Source organism: Sciurus carolinensis, chromosome 5, assembly GCF_902686445.1.
Source record: "Sciurus carolinensis chromosome 5, mSciCar1.2, whole genome shotgun sequence".
Classification (NCBI taxonomy): domain Eukaryota; kingdom Metazoa; phylum Chordata; class Mammalia; order Rodentia; family Sciuridae; genus Sciurus; species Sciurus carolinensis.
This window is the reverse complement of record NC_062217.1, coordinates 81514884-81532360: the sequence shown is the minus strand read 5'-3', so window position 1 is coordinate 81532360 and position 17477 is coordinate 81514884. Positions and strand designations below refer to the sequence as shown.

The following is a 17477-nucleotide window of genomic DNA, read 5'->3' as shown; positions in this document are numbered from 1 at the left end:
AGCATCAGAATTCTGCTTTCTTCTGATAATCCTGGTCTGTGGAGCCAGGCACTAAATCTTACTGTCAATAACTTAAGAGTGTTGCTTTATTGGTTATAAAACATATGTTCTCAAATATGTGCCATAGGTCCTGCCCATAAATGGAGTGATCTTATACATATTTCTGCTACCCCTTGCATAATAAGCCCCCCGCCACTGTTCCAACACCAGGAGGTTGGAAACAGCTGTGTCATTAATGAACGATAGCAGATCCTAACCAGTGACCTCCAGATGAAAGACTCATTATTTCCTTACTGGTCTCAGGAGCTATTTGGTCCCCTAGCATGCCAGCACAGGATTTAGACTGAGGAGTCTAAGCCTTGAACTATAAAAAAGTTTACATAGTCCTTGATACAATTTGGAGCGATTACATTCTATTGTGCCAAGAATTCCTTATTAAAAATCAATTTAATTGTACATACTCCATCTGGTGGGTATTATGGTCTTTTATGGGGGAGTGGACATGATTTTGAATTTACCTGATGTTCCCTAGTATAAGCATGTAATTTTGCAGAAACAGAGGTATTTTGTAGTGTTGAGAAATTAGTAATTAAAGCAACTTTAAAAATGTTTACCAGACTTTTTTATTAACTTTCGTGATTTAGAGCTGTGAGATTCAACTTCTTGCATTCTTTGAGATTTTAATGCGAAAGAATAACAACAACAAAAACCTAAATAAATTTATATATTCATATCCTATGCTATGTAACAGTTTCTATTTTATTTCATACTTTTCACACTGAAATTCTGATCCTTTTAAATATAACCGAGATTGTCCTATTAATTTGGGTTTGGGGTTTTTTGTATTTTGTTTTTTGTGGGTTTTCTTTCTTTTTATTTATTTTTTTATTTTTGCAGTGCTGGAGATTAAACTCAGAACTTTGCAGGTGCTAGGCAAACACTCTTGCCATTAAGCTACACCGTTATACCCTACTTGTGTTTTTAAATTCAAGAAATTCAGATAATGAAAGATGAGAAGTTTGTTTTTTATTATCTAGTGTATCAGTCTTAACCATGGTTTACAAAAGATTGTGGTATGTTTGGTCAAATTATTGCAGGAAAATATTTCAAACTAGAGTGATAATATACTTTATCACACAAATTGGGGAAGATTTTGCAGTCTTTCTTAAAATGGTTTATGCCCTAAAAAGGACCCCAAAGCTGGGGTGTAGCTTAGAGATAGAGTGTGTGCTTAGCATGTGCAATGCCCTGGGATCAATTCCTTTCATCACCAAAATAATAATAATAATAATAATAATAATAATAATAATAATAATAAATTCCTTGACTTCTTTAACATTTAAGAAGATCTGAGCAATTGTCTTAAGATTTTTGGTCTGCTTATGTGCTTATCATTGTGAAATGTTTTGTTCATGTTATAGTCTTAGAATATCAGCATAAAAAATTAGCAACCATAAATATTGATTTGGTTCTGAATTGCCTTTACTTACATGTTTTAAAAATCACATACTTTTTATGTAGAATTTGCTATTAATGGCTGTGGTCTCTTGAACACCCTTTTGATAGGAGCCACAGTATCTCTCATCTCTGTGCCCTGATTTCCTCATTTATGAAATGAAACTAAGCTTACTTTGTCAGATTGCGATGAGGTTTAAGTGAGATAATCCATTGAGAGTGTTGCAGAGTTCTTGGAACAGGCTAAGCAATAAACATGTTAGCTTTTATCATCATCAAAATGAATGGAAATAACAATTCTACAGAAATATTTTTCCTGTTTGTTAATTTAAAATAATGAAGGTTAGGAAGCAGTTAAGAGCCCAAACATACCTGTCCTATGCTTACTTTTATGTGAACTTTTATCTTTAACATTAAATTTTAAATATTATGCATGCATTCTTTTATCAAGCATCTACTGTGCAGCCAGACAGGTGCTACATCCTGGGTATGCAATAGTGAGTGGAATTTGTATGATTTCTAGCCACATGGGGTAGACAGATAACAGTGTAAGAAAATATAAAGAATATGACAAGCTGAGAGAAAAGTTAGCATGGTGCACCAGCATGATGCAGGGATAGAGAATGGCAAGTTATTTCTTTCTACGTGTTTTCTTTAACGTTGAAGTAATGCTTATCCCTTGTATAGTGAGCAATGAATAAGGTACAAATAATTTCCCCTGTCTACCTCCTTTTTGGCTCAGGTGGTCAATAGGAGCAGTCTGTCCAGCCTACCATGCTTTTCTTCCAGCTCCTACCAACAGGCAACCCTGTGGCATGTTTTTGTGTGTGGTCTTACAGAACATAATTTCATATACATTTCTATGATTTTCCTTTTTTGTTTGCTTGCCTTAGGAAGTCCTTAGAAACTTATGGGTATGTGGTGCTTGCTTCTAGCATTTTACCTGCTCAAGGCTGATTCAATGAGAGACAGCTTCTCACAGTTTATGGGTGAGGCTCTGCCTGTTCATTGCAGTATCTTATCTATTCTCCGTTGAATTCTGGTCACCAAGTTTCATAATTTATTGGACAGAAGGTCATAGGAGCAGTTTCCAGGGTATGTTACTACTACTATTATTGCTAGTTCTTCTGACAACCCTTGCTCTATGATACATCCCTACTTGTTCCCCTTGGTTTCCTGTCTACCTATTCACCTTACCTGCCTATTTACTTATTTCGTCTTTTCTTTTGTCTATCTTGTACTACTTAGGGGTTTCTTCATTTCAGTACATACAGATTTAACATTTTTAAAAGTTCTTAGTATTTCATAGATTCACCTCAGCCACGCCCTACTAAAGAACTTTAAGGTCTTTTTCTATACCTTTTGTTTTGTTTTGTTTTGTCTTCTAATACCAATAGTATTGCAAAATGAGATATGATTTTACATACTAGTTCTTTAATTGATGAGAAATGGACTTCCAGAAATAGTACTTCTAGACAACATATATGCATATGCTTTTTTACTCTTATTACATATAGCCAGATTAATTTTTTAAAAAAAGTTATTGAATTTTGAAACAAATACCTTTAATGCCAGTTAATCATCTCAGACCTGATGCACAAATTAGAAGATCAGGATATTGCTGCTTCAGTGAGAAGCCTTATGTCTTATTTAACTGTTCTCTATAAGGTACTTTTCCACTGCAGCCCTCCACCAGGGATCCTAGAAGAACAGAGTTAATGGAAGAACTGGCCATCCCTTCCCCAAATGAAACGGTCATCTGTTAAGTGTGTCTGCTGTTAGTTGAGAACCCGAGAGCAGCAACAGGTACAACCCGTTGAGGTTGTGCAATGGCAGCGGGACCTCCAGACAGAAGCCTGTGCAGTTCGCCAAGATGGTTACTGCGTTTTTGGCAGTCTAGCAGCAGTTAAAGCAAAGAAAGATCTTTTTCCAAGAAGGAAAAGCCATTTAATAAGTTTGGGTCAGTTTGCTCATAACAACACTACATTTGAGGACCAAAACCCCAGGAGCTTGGCAAGCTGCAGTGCTTGGCAGGTCTTCCCACCAACCCACCAAGTCTGAGGTTGTCCTGCCAGAACCTGGCTCTCTGGGCTTCAACTGTATTCATTTAAGAGCATTCCTAGTTAACAAGAAAGTTAAGGCAGAGGAATCTTTCCCCCCATAAATCCAAAAGAGTGAAATTTAGTGACTGTAAGCAAGCTGCCATCTAAGTAACTGCACGTCAGGGTGGGGGACAGGCCATCTGTTTGCATTGAGGACTGTGTGTTTGGTGTGTGCAGCTGGGAACGTGTTGCCCACCAAAAATGACATTCATGTTCAGGAATTGGGTGGTGCTCTTTCTTGTATATGAATTAACATTTGTATATGACTAGCTAGTGTGAAAGTCTGATTTTATAGTGTGTCAGAGAGGCACCGTGTACCTGTCTCATGAATAAATAAAATAAGAACTAAGTACATTTGTATGAATGTTTAAAAATACAGTGCGTTCTCATACTTTTTCCGTTTCACCTATGGAAGTTCTGCCAAAATGAAATCAAGATTGAGTGTTTACAGTGGAAGAAATAACCAGCTCATGGATTTTGAAATTAGGCAGTGGATTTTTTTGGTTTGTTTTGTTTATTTTCATTTTCATTTTTTTCTCTTTCAAAACATAGTTACAATCAAATAAACAGGTCTGATCATCTAATGATACATGATTTTAATGCAGATTGAAATTGAGCTGCAAATGTTGAGAATAAGCTTGTTTATACTTTTCAAAAAGCAGTAGCACCTGCAACTGATAAAAATTAGCGCGAACATATCAAAAGACTTTGAAGATACATGGCCATGCTGGTGCCAACGTGGACAAAATCAAAGCACCAGTTACTGAGAGGCAATATCCCAATACTCAACCAATCAAAAACATCAATCCAAAATGAAGAGTGAAAAGTTTTACATGGTTCAAGATTTTTTGGAAACAATGTCAACAAAGTCAATTCAGGGAAAGAGATGCTAGGTTTATTAGCATTTCTTTTCCTCCTTATGGTATATTTTTAACAACCTGGTTGTCTTGGTCATGCAAAATTCACTCTAGGTTTTTAAAATAATTTCTGACTACTCACATAAAATATACTGCTACTTCGGGGTCTAAATTTGGGAAGTTACTAGATTGACTTCCAGTGCTGCTCTGGTCTCTTAAGAATAGGGCCTGGATTCTACATGTGAGGTCAGGTACAGGAGAATTATTCAAAAAAGGGGTGAAACTTTCTGAATCCACAGCCCCCTACATACAAACAAAATCACACCTTCATACAACAGGCACACAGTAAGTATCTATTAGAACAAGCTTTCTAAGTGTTATCTGGCTGACATAATCCATTTATTCCTTTAATACAGGGTTTTTCTGCAGTAGCACTATTGACATTTGGCACCAGATAATTCTTTGTTGTAGAGGGCTCTCCCAAGCAGTGTTGTGTAGGATGTTCAGGAGAATCTTTGTCCTCTACCCACTTGATGACAGTGACATGCTCCCTCAAGCTGTGACTATAAAAAAGATCTCCAGGTATCGTGAGATGTCTCCTTGGAAGCAAAATTTCGCTCCTACTTAAGAATAACTGCCGGAAACATTATATGAGTAACATGAGCATATTTTAAAATTTCAAAGGGGTGTAAGTGAGTCTCCCTCTCTCCGTCTAGAAACATCTCTTACTATCTGGTGATAATGAATACTAGACCATCTTTTGTTATGTCCCAGAATGTTGTCGTGCACATGTATATATGAACATCTATTTTACACAGTTCCTGACCTTTCAACATATGCCTTCATTTTTTTTTCATTTTAATAATATATCTGTAAGCTTTCTGTATGACAGTGCATACATATTTGTATTACTCTTTTTAATGTCTATAAAGAATTTCATTATATGGATGAATCCTAATTTATTTAACCAGTTATCTATGTACATGCAGTAACTAATTTTTCATTTTTCCGAACAATGCCTCAGTAAACACCCTCATGTTTTTGTGTTGAATACTACATGATTATATCTGTAAGATAAAATTAATAGTATATCCTTAAAAGTGGAATCACTAGATCAAAGGGAAAGTACATTAAACATATTTGTAGACAGTTTGTATCAGCTAGTTATAAGAGTGCTAATTCCCAGGGTTATCAAACTTTTATATTTTTGCCCATGTAATAAGTAAAAGAATGATATGTATGAATGTGTGTATGATACAAATTGAGATTTTTCCATATTTCTAAGTATTTTTTACTTCTATGATCACATTGGATAGACTCCACCATTTTCCTAGCATATTATCAGTTTTCTTTCTGATTTGTAAGAGCTCTTTACATAGTTAGGAAATTAGGACTTTGGTTTCATAGATGTTGCAAGTATGGTTGTACTACTTATTAATTTTCTTTCAACTTTATTAATATTTTGTCTATAGAAATTAATGGCTCTTTCAAGTTTACTCTTCTTTTTGACTTTCAGATCTTGCATTTTCACATACAATAAAATAACATCCTTCATGTTTTTTTCCAGTTCTTTCAGAGTTTGACATTTTATGTTAAACTATTCAAGTCATCTATAGGGTGTATTAAGAGACTGAAATTCCATACAATTTTTTCAAAGTACTGTGTGAACTTACATGATAAAGAGCATTTCAAGCAAGTGAAATAAAGACAGCTTTTTAAAACAAATGCTACTGACATAATTGCCTGATATTTGGATGCAAAATAATAAAGCTGGATCCATGATTGCTGTTTGCAGGGAAGCAAGAAGTCATTGTAGCTTGCGGGGGGTGGGGGGGCAGTGTTGTCAGAAAAGGAGGAGGGATGGGATCATGGAGGGCTTTGTAAGTCCAGGTTATGAATTTGGTCTTGTTCAAATAGTGTTTGTTTTTCATCTTTCTTTGATATGTTTCTCTTGTACATAATACATGTTTGAATTTTTTAAATTTTTTTAAAAAATTTATTAAAATAACACATAATTAATGTTTTGTCATCACAGTTTATGTTATTTTTTCATCTTTTGCTGTTTCCTTTGTTTCTATCTCTTGCTAAGATTCTTGCCACACTTTATTTTCTTAAGGACTTGTAAACATTCCCTACTACATTGTGCACAACTGTAGAAACCAAATGATGTACCCCATTTGTGTACAATGAATCAAAATGCAGTCTGTAAAAATAAAAAAAAAAAATAAAAATAAATTTATAGATAAAATTTTTTAAAAAATGTTAAAAACTTACAAAAAAAAACCATTCACTACTAGCTTCTGGTATAATTCTACCATAACCATTGTATAATGCTAGAAAGAAGTATGAAAACAGCTTGATTTTTCCCTCTTGCAGATTAATTGCCTTTTCTGCCTGAATATATTGAAGAATTGATCTTATAAAATTTAAAAACTCAGACTGGAGATGTAGTTCAGCAGCAGAGCATGTGCATAGCACGTATGAAACCCTGGATTAATCCATAAATTTAAGTTAAATTTAAATTAAAATTCACTAATTCTCATTACAGGATATGCATGGGTATTGTGCTGTCTGTATCTATTGTTCACTTTCTTTCCTGAAATGAAAGATACACTCTTTTGGCTGATTAAGATTTTAGAATATTTCAGGAATTTTTCTTTTGTTATTTTTGAATATATTTTTCTAATATACTCATACTTTTATTGACAAGTCTACCTTTTTTGGAATTCTTTTCTTATCTTTGAAAGATTATTGTTTATCTTAAAAAGCAATGTTAATCTTTTGTTGTTTGCTTAGCATTGTTTTCTTAAGATCAGTCTCCTATTCCTGATTTCAACAATGTCAATTCTGGTTTTTATTTCTCTTTCTATGACTTTAATCTATAACATTGACTTTTCCCTATTTGTCTCCTTCGTCAATATCTTACACATCTTATTTTATCTCTTGTTTCAGAGAAAAATAATTGTATTTAGTTTTGTGTGTGTGTGTGTGTGTGTGTGTATGTGTGTGTAGTTGTAGATGGACAGCATGCCTTTATTTTATTTATTATTTTTATGTGATCAAAACCCAGTGCCTCACACATGCTAGGCAAGCGCTCTAGGCAAACCCCAGCCCTTCTTTAGCTTTTTTAGGCTCACAAAAATTTCTTCTGACTCCAAGGCCTGGTTCTTCTGTGGAGATTATTTCGTATGTATTTGTCTTACTCTTATTTTTTCTGCATTTTTTTTTTTAAGAAGTCTAGAGGAGGAGGGTTTCAAAGTTGTCTTCAGAACATTTTCTCATCAGATTTTCTGTTTCTTCTCCACTGGTCACCTGTCACTTTGCAGTAATAAGTACCTTTCTCATGGCCATTTCTTTCTCTTGCAGTATGCTTCACAGGGAATTTATATGTGACATGGATTTCCTATTGGATGATTTTGCATTTTGTCTTCTTCAGTTTATCTTGATTAGTGTCTGCCAAGTTGATTGTCATTTATACTTCTATTTTGTCCTGCCATTCTTCCTGCTTGATTCTTGAAAAAATAAAAAAGTTATACGTACATATATTGCTCTTTAAGTTCAATTTGCCTGCTACACTGAATGTCCAGAGATGTTAGCCACGCCTTCCTTACGTCTATATTTTGTCCTGTAATTATGAGTTGGTCAGCTATTTTTTAGTTGTTTTGCTTTTCTTCGTGGAAATATTTTACCCTTAATCTATAGGTTATGTTTGTTATTGACATTTTCCCTATCTTTGATCTAATCATATATTTATCAGTATCCTATATCATATATGGTTTTACTTAAAGACTCTCATTGGTTAATTGAAAATGGTCTATCCTACTTTCTTCTTTTCAGTTTTCATTTGTTTTTGTCATTTTCAGTTGATGGAGGGGAGGAGAAGCCTCTAGAAATATCACACTGTACCATTTCACCAAGACAAATGAACTGATGAAGCAGTACAATCAAATGCTTACTAGATGTCTTTCTGTGTTGGCTGATTGTTTGACTAGAACTCAGAGGTATAGAACAGTCTTGGGAAAATTAATTGTAAACCTTTGAAACAGTTTACACATATGTTTGAATCCTATGTGGATCCAGGTTCTCATTGTACTAAGCGTCTGATTCAAGTATTGACTGACAATGTCTTGAGTAGTGAAGAGACGACAGATTGAAATTGTAGGTTTAGGGATGGCTGAGATTTGACTAGGTGAGTGTAGAACACAGCATGATCCTTTGGTTCTTAGTTGTCTTCCAGCGTTTTTTTTCTTTTTTCTTTTTTTTTTGTTTTTTGCAGTGCTGGGGATCGAACCCAAGGCCTTGTGCGTGCAAGGCAAGCACTCTACTGACTGAGCTATCTCCCCAGCCCGTCTTCCAGCATTTCTTCGCTGAATAGCAGGGTTTCTTTGGGACTTCTTGGGATGATAGATAAAATTAAGAGCAAATAGGATTTTTGAAAATCAGCAAGCTTATCTTAGATTTAGGATTTTTAAACTTGGGTATGAGATGATGAAAGCTGTGTTTAAGGAAGATATCATCTAGCAATTGAGTTGAGGCATTTAATTTTATCCCACTGGGTCTTGGTCAGTCCCTATTTATACCAAGTGGATGTGGTTGTATACAAAGCAGCATAGGGAATGATTCCTGTCTCAATGAACTTGGACTGATAGAATTAAGAAGCTGATTCTGAAAAATATTTGACTTGGTAAAATTTCAGTGCCAGGGTTGATTTCTGCTCAGGTTATTATGGAATAGTTATTCTCTGTTTTGAATTAGATTTTACCAAAATAATGGATTTAGTCTACCATGAGTCAGCCCTGCTAAAGTAGATTCCATGATGTTTAGTCAGCTATTTCACTGAGGTGACCAAAAGACCTGATAGGATCAGTTTTAGAGTAGAAGTTTATTTGGGGACTCAGTTTCAGAGGTCTCAGTCCATAAATGACTGACTCCTTTCCTCAAGGCTCCAGGTGAGGCAGAATATCATGGTGGAGGGTGAGGCAGAGGAAAGCAGCTCAAGACAAGGAACCAGGAAACAGAGAGAGAGAGAGAGAGAGAGAGAGGGCAGTTCTCTCACCAAGAACTAAATATATACCCCAAAGGCCCCCAGGGACCCACCTCCTCCAGCAATATCCTACCTGCCCACAGTTACCACGCAGTTAATCTTCGTCAGGGGATTAATGCACTGATTAGGTACTTTCTTGCATTGTTTCACAATGTATCTCTAAACCATAACACATGATATGTATGGGATCTTTAAAAGTCTACCCCAAATCATTACCATCCTGCTGTAAAAATTTAGCTGAATTCTAATCAACATTTTCCCATATTTCTGTATTTGCTTCCTTTTAAGTCCAATTTCTGTCCACCCTCCTGATGACTCACCCCTCTTCCACCCCACTCTCATTGCCTCTGTATCTTCTCTTAATCATACCTAAGAGATCTTTCCTTCTCTAAAATTATTTTATTTTCTTGTTTTGCAGCACTAATTAATCCTTGGCACTTTGTTCTGTGGTTATTTTTATATTAGTCTCTCTAATCAATTAGAATTATAGACTATTTGTAGACATGAACAATATTCTAACATTTTATTTATTTATACATTCATTGTTGCTGCAAAAGATAATATGAGCATGTTTCTTTCATGTTCTTGTGTTTTAATCTTGGTCAAGGCAGAGGGTCAGTATTTTGTAAACTAAAAACACACATAACCAACAGAGGAGTGTTTGCTGGTTTTTTTTTTTTTTTATGACTTTTATCTATTTGAAAGTCCTACGAAGACAAATCATACTTAGCAAATCAACTTTACAGGAAAAAAAATAACATGAAGTTCCAACTCTTCCAGTCCATAAGAATGTGTTGACACAGATATAGTAGATATAAACCCAATTGTTTTGCTATAAACTTGTGCACAGTACCTTGTAAAACCAATGTGTCTTAAATATAAATTCTCCTTAAAATATTAATATTAGTGATATTGGTAATCTATATTCTAAGAAAGAACAACCACTATGGTCCTGGGGCTCATTAATCCCTTAGCAGCTGTGTCCAGCTGGTGGTCCACATTCCCTGCTACTTCTTCAGTGAATGGAAACATTTAGGTCAATATTGATATAAAACTTCATGAACTTTCTTCTCTTTCAGCTTTGGTTCGCCTTTGTTAATGGATTTTCTGGACAGATTTTATTTGAACGTTGGTGCATCGGCTTGTACAATGTGGTAAGCATTCTCCACCTCTCTCTGATAGCATGCAGGACTTCAGGGACATTCCTTCACTGTTTATGTCTAGGAAGTGTATCTAAGTCAATCATCTGTGTACTTAGCAGGCAGCACAAATATATCTTTAGGGTCTTTGTTGCTCCAGCACATCCTGCAGAAGCCCAAACTCTCCACACATGGTTTCAATCATAGCAGATCATTCTTGAATAACCCCATGAAGTTATTAACCCATATATCTTGATAATAGACCCTTGTTGCCCCCTTACAAATGCCTGCTCAACAATTCATGTTTTTAGCTCAAGTTAAATTTTCTGAACTACATCTAAACTCACTCTACTTCATAATTTTACTTCTGAATTTTTAAACATAGATACAAATATACAATATATGACCTACTGGCCTTTCTGTGCTTCCTGAAAGAGTATCTTTCCTTATAGAAGAATATTTTCTTCCACAGTTGGTGCTCAGATAATGAGTTCTGATTTCCAGCTCTCGTGGAGAATTGTAATCAACTTATTTGGTAATTTTCATGATTTTCAAGTACTTTTTACATTACTTGACTGTGAGGAATTCAAAGGCTGGAAATTAATATAAACTTTAAGCTAAAATAGCTCAGTAGCTGTTTGGCTTTCTTTTTTACTGGCAGAAAAAAACACTGAGGGGCTGGTTTCTGCATGCTTTAGAGACTCCAGAATGGTCCATCTCTTGAGTTGCTCTTCTTGCTTTGGACCTTAACCCTGGCATCCTGTGCCTCATGGGAGTTTCCTTTCTGAAGCAGTCATCACAGATAGGTGTGGATAGAAGTTACCAGACATGCAATAATATAATGTGTGATGCTGTAAATATTTGCAGTGTGTATATACTTTGGTGGCCAGATATTTATCCCACTCACCCATTCAGCCCCCTTTTTTGAGTAGCACCCATGTGGGGAACTGGGTATAAAATGCTGAATACAACATTTACCCTAATCCTGTGTGACTCATGGGTTAAGAGGGTCAGATGTGCACTTAGACAGTGGTGAGGGTGGGTTCAGATCTTGAGTTTGAACTGTGATGGTCAATTAGTGTCTGTGTTACTGGCTACAAAATGCACTATGCTTTCATTTCGATGCCTTAAAAGACAAAGACAACTGGTAATGAGAGCAGAGCTACACTGACATGCTGGAAAACCTCCTTTAATTGCTTACCCCACAATTAGGTTCTCAAGGGCTTCCTTTCTGTGTGCTAAAGGGAACTAGAGATTGTTAGCTTTGTAAGACTTGACACTATTTCAAGTAGGTTAACCCATTTTGTCCCCTCACCCCACATGCAAAACACCTGTAGAAACTTATATATAATATATAACATATAATATAATTATATAGTAATAAGAATATAATTATATAACATTATAATGTAATGTTAATATAATAATGTATATAAGCCCTAAGTTATGATTTATAACCTATTTAATGTGATTATGTCAGTTTTGTTGAAATATTAGCAGAATTGAAAACTTGGGACTTAGTGAATTAAAGTTATGCTACAAAGTATCTTAAAGTTGACATCTCATGCAAATCCATGCCACGCACCTATTTTTTATTTAATTAGTTAATTTAGGTATGGGAGATTAAACCCAGGGGCACTTTACCACTGAGCCACATCCCCCGCCCTTTTTATTTTTTATTTTGAGTCAGGGTCTAGCTAGGTTGCTTAGGGCCTTACTAAGTTGCTGAGGCCTGCCTCAAACTTGCAGATTTCCTGCCTCAGTCTCTCATGTTGCTAGGTGGACTGGGATATAACCCAATGGTAGAGAGCTTGCTTACATGAATGATGTCCTGGGTTCAGTCCCCATCACTGAACCAAAAATAAATAAATAAATAAGTTGGGTATGGCACATAACTGAGCCCTAGGAAGCCCTGCTATAGAATTAAGGAGGTCTGGAATGCATGATACCTGCTTATAGGATGAGTGGAATTTAGCCCTATTTTAATGATCAGAGCATAAGACCTAGTAGATTCTTTTCTTCCATGAAGCCTGGGGAAATTCAAATGACTTCAACAAATTTCATTAGGTTCCTGTTCTACATATAGTTCTGATAAGCTGAGACACAGTGTTGGTCAAATTTAGGCCCACAGAACACTTGTGGAAGAATAACCAGGGATTGTTTGGAAAATGAAGATTCCTGAGCTCCACAGCAACTTAATAAAGAGTGTCATAGAGATACTACCTTTTAAACAAACCTTTCTAGTGATTTTTATGTACTCAAAGTTTAAGACCCATAATGACCTTTGACTTGTACACTTGGAAATATGCTTCATGCATTTATGTGTCTCCTGAGCTATAGAGTAAAGGACTTTATGGCACCGTAGTGGATTACAAGGTGAAATGATCTTAGGTTACCTCAAAGCAGGTACTGAAATTAGCTGCTACAAAGAGCTGGTAGAAAAGTTATTTCCAGTTGGGACAGCCAAGATCTGTGAGTGACCTCCAGAGTCTCTTTTGAGAACACAGAGGTATCTTAGTCCGCTTTATATTGCTATAACAAAATATCAGAGGCTGGGAAATTTATAAAGAAAATAGGTTTATTTAGCTCACATTTGAGAGGCTGAAAGTCCAAGATCAGACAGCCCCATCTGTTCAGCTTTAGTGTGGGTCCCTTTGACTGCATCACAACATGGCAGAAAAGTAGAAAGGAAAATGACTACATACAGAAGAGACCAAGTGTATAGGGTAGACTCACTTTATAACAACCCTCTCTCAACAGAGCTAACTCATTCCTGCAAGACCTACATTAATCCCTCCCAAGAGTGAAGCCCCCTAACCTCATTACCTACCACCAGGCCAACCACTCTACATACCAAGCTTCCAGCATGTGAACTTTTGGGGGACATGCTCAAACCAAAGCAGGAAGTTTTGCCCCATGGAATTTTTTTAAATGACTTGTATATGAAATAAATTGAAATTTAGAGTAATGTTGCAAAAGAAGTACAAATAAAACCTATATGTTTTCCCCCAGATATATCAGCTATTCACATTTTGCACCCATTTTCATTGTTTCTTCACATGTGTGCACACATGCACACCACATACACACACACACACACACACACACACACACACATATTTATTTCTGAACAAGTTGAGATACCATGCTTTTTATTACCTAACACTTCATTGCATAGTTGCAAAGATCTTCTTTTGTAGTCATAGAATACTAATCAGTAAGAAAATTTTAACCTAAATATAGTATATTATTTAATCTGTATTAGTCCATATTCCAATATTGCCATTATTGTTCTAGTGGTGCCCTATTTAACAAAATTTTTCCAGAGACCTAGTACAAGAGGTAGTTTGTGACATGTAAAGCATTTGTCAGGAATCCTCTCTTCTGGGTTGGATTTCCCCTTACCATTTTATTTAAACAGTGTTTCTCTTCTACTTTTTCTTTAAATTAAAGAAATTTTTTATGTTTACTCTTCAAACCAACTAAAGGAGCAAATCATTGTTTCTCAATTTAATTCCCATAACAAGTGAAATAGCATTAAAACAGACTTGAAAATGATGCATCTCCCTAAATAGTTAGTCCCATTGAATTCTCATTACATTAGTCTTCTTATCTGAAATTTCACTTTCTGAGGTTTCACTTAGCCATAGTCAGCTACAGTTTGAAAATATTAAATAGAAAATCCTAGATATAAATAATAAGGGTTTTTTTTCTTTCTTTTTTTTCAGATATTGGGGATTGAACCATAGCCTCATACATGCTAGGCAAATACTTCATCATTGAGCCATATACTCAACCCTTTTTATTTTTTTTTTATTTTTAGACAGGTTCTTTCTGAGTTGCCCACACTGGCCTTGAATTTATGATTCTCTTGCCTCCACCTCCTGAGTAGGTGGGATTATAGACATGCACCATGGTACTCAGCTAGTAATTCATAAATTTTAACTAATTTTTATTGTGGCATATTTTAATAGTTGTTCTCTTTTATTAGTTTTTGTTGTTGACCTCTTACTATGCCTGATTCTAAATTAAACTTTATCATAGATTTGTATAAATAAGAAAAAAACCACAATATATGTAGGGTTTAGTATTCTGCAAGGTTTCAGGCATCCTCTGGGGGTCTTGGAGCTTATCCCCTGAGGATAAGGAGGGAGTACCATAGTCAAATGTCTGTGTCATCCAATTTGTGGGTTGGATGAGATGATAAAGGCCACTCAGGGACAAAAGCTAACGGGATCAGATGGATTTCAACTGAATTTTATATACTTTTTAGTGAGGAGATAACTATAATTGATTTAAACTGCTGCAGAATGTATCCTATTATTAAGCCAGTATAATTTGAAGAAGAACATTATGAGAAAGCCTCACTTATAAATGAACACAAAAATTCTAACTGAAATATCAGCTAATGGAGCTCAATAGTGTCTTAAAAGAATAAAGTATTTGACCAAGGAGGACTAATTTCAGAAAGACTGGAGGTTTGAAATAAAATTTAAAAAAAATCTTTCTATTACTATGTGGACAAAGTAAAGAAAAACATCCCATCAGTAGATGCTACAAAAACATTTGAAGCAATTCAACTGCCATTCCTGAAATAGGAACTCTAAGTAAAATAGAAATAGAAAGAAGCCAATTAACTATATTTCAGACTATTCACAAAAATAGTGAATAGTAGCATGTTGCCATAAATGGTAAAACTATTTCAGTTTTACTAAAACTAAAACTATTTCAGTTTGAATAAGAAATTAGCCAACATACCTGCCATCCTTGTATAATTCAGCATTGTTCTGAGTTTTTCAGCAATTGCCAAGATTAAATGACTGTTACAAATAGTGGAAAAACAATGAGTGATTTCTGTAATTATAGAGTATGTATACAAAAACATGGCCATGTACATATGTTGATATGTGACTGTTTATCTACCCAAAATGTTACTAATAGAGAAATACTAGAATTATAAGAGAATTTGATAAGGAGACCAGAAAAGTAATAAATATGGGAAAATCAATAGCTTATAATTATCCTAGCAGTCAGTACCCTTATTTATTTATTTTTTTACTTACTTACTTACCTACTGTAGTAATATAAAACTGTAAAGGGAGTAATAGTTCCTTTCAAAATTGCAATTAAGCTAGAAATGTAATTCAGACGTAGTGCATTTGCCTAGCATGTGTAAGGCCCTGGGTTCAATCCTGCCACTGAAATTTTTTTTAAGAAGTTGCAGTTAAAATTATACATTGCAGGGCTGGGGAGATAGCTCAGTCAGTAGAGTGCTTGCCTTGCAAGCACAAGGCCCTGGGTTTAATCTCCAGCACCGCAAAAAAAAAAAAAAAAAAAAATCATACATTGCATAGGCATAATTTTATAGTACCTTTATGAAAAAGAAAAAAAAAAAACCAAAGTCTTACTTAAGGATAAAAACAAGATTTGAACAAATGGAAAGGCATGCTATTTTCTTATATGAGAAGATTTAATATTAAAGAATCAAGTCTTCTAACTTTAACATGTAAATGTAAATTTATATAATTCCAAATAGACTCCCAACAGATGTGGGTAGAGAGAGAAGCTGCATAAAACTCTACATGGTGTAATGGAATTAATGAGTATTTTAGAATACATATGCAAAATAGGTTTTGAAAAGATCATAAGGGTAGACCTCCCTTTACTAATAGCAGACTATTCTCTAAAGTCACCATGAACAAATCAGCATGTTACTGGAATAGAATTATTCAAAGAAGTCAGAGATTCTAGAACTAGACAGGTCTAGGTTATAGAATTATAATACATGAGAACTTAATAAGCCTTAATGATAATTTTTCAATTTAAGGGAGAAATATGGATTAATGTGTTCTCACAACTCATTCATTGTCTGGGGGGAAAAGTGAACTGTGTCTTGTAACCATACAGAAAAATAAATTCCAGATATGTTGAAGACTTAAATGTAAAAAATAAAACTGTAAGAATCCCCTAAGACACTCCAGAAAATTACATGTAAGTTCCAGGGAAGGGACACAGTTGGATACTCCAAAGTTATTCTCAATGATTTAAAAATTAACAGCTTTCTGTTATGCAAGAAACCATTAAAAATTAACAGACAAATATACATTTAATTCATATCATAAAACATTAGGTTTTGTTATCTATCATACTCAAGGAATTCTTTGAAAAGGGTATAAACCATGAATAGATAATCAAGGACCTGAATAGATGATTTATAGAGTTGCAAATCCAGATGACTAACAAATAAATGAAAACATGCTCCAATTAACTGATAGTGAAAAGTAAATTTTTAAAAGTAAGAGTTAATATGATTTTTTTGGACTGGAGAATATTAAAAGATCAACATAACTATTGCTGATAGAAAAACAGGGAAAAGATTACTGATGTCCTTTGCAAGGGGAGACATAAGTAATTGGAACCTGTTTTGAAAGCAACCTGGCAAAATCTCCTAAAATTAAAAATACATGTTTGCTTTTACTCAAAAGCCTTACTTCTGGGACTCCTTTCCATGGAAATAAAAGAACAAGTGTATATGTTATATTATAGAAGTTATTGAAAAATGTTTGTGGTAATAAAAAGCTGGAAACAAAGTGAATGCCTGTCAATGGGCAAATGGTTTAAAAAAATGGTACATCCAAACTCTGACTGATTATGTGAGCATTTAAAAGACTGTGTTAGTGTCAAACCCCAGGAACTTTGGAGGGATTTCCATGATGGATTGTTTAGCAAGAAAAGTATGATGAAGAAAAATGTGTGTAGCATTCCCTTTTGTAAAACAAATCACAGTCCCCAACCAGTCTATGAATGTGAGTGCAGGGCACACTAAGTAGGGTGAAAAGTATGGTCAAACCTGTGATTGTCAGCTCAGTGATGAAGGAGG

General features: G+C 34.9%; 1 protein-coding gene across 1 annotated transcript in view; it reads left to right on the top strand.

Moving 5' to 3' along the window:
- The window catches only part of Atp8a2 (ATPase phospholipid transporting 8A2), a 651599-nt gene that overhangs the window by 461986 nt on the left and 172136 nt on the right, over nucleotides 1–17477 (top strand). Inside the window, exon 28 of the mRNA XM_047553899.1 lies at nucleotides 10538–10612. Within this exon, the coding sequence (XP_047409855.1) occupies nucleotides 10538–10612 (75 nt within the window). The remainder of the gene's footprint in view (nucleotides 1–10537; nucleotides 10613–17477) is intronic.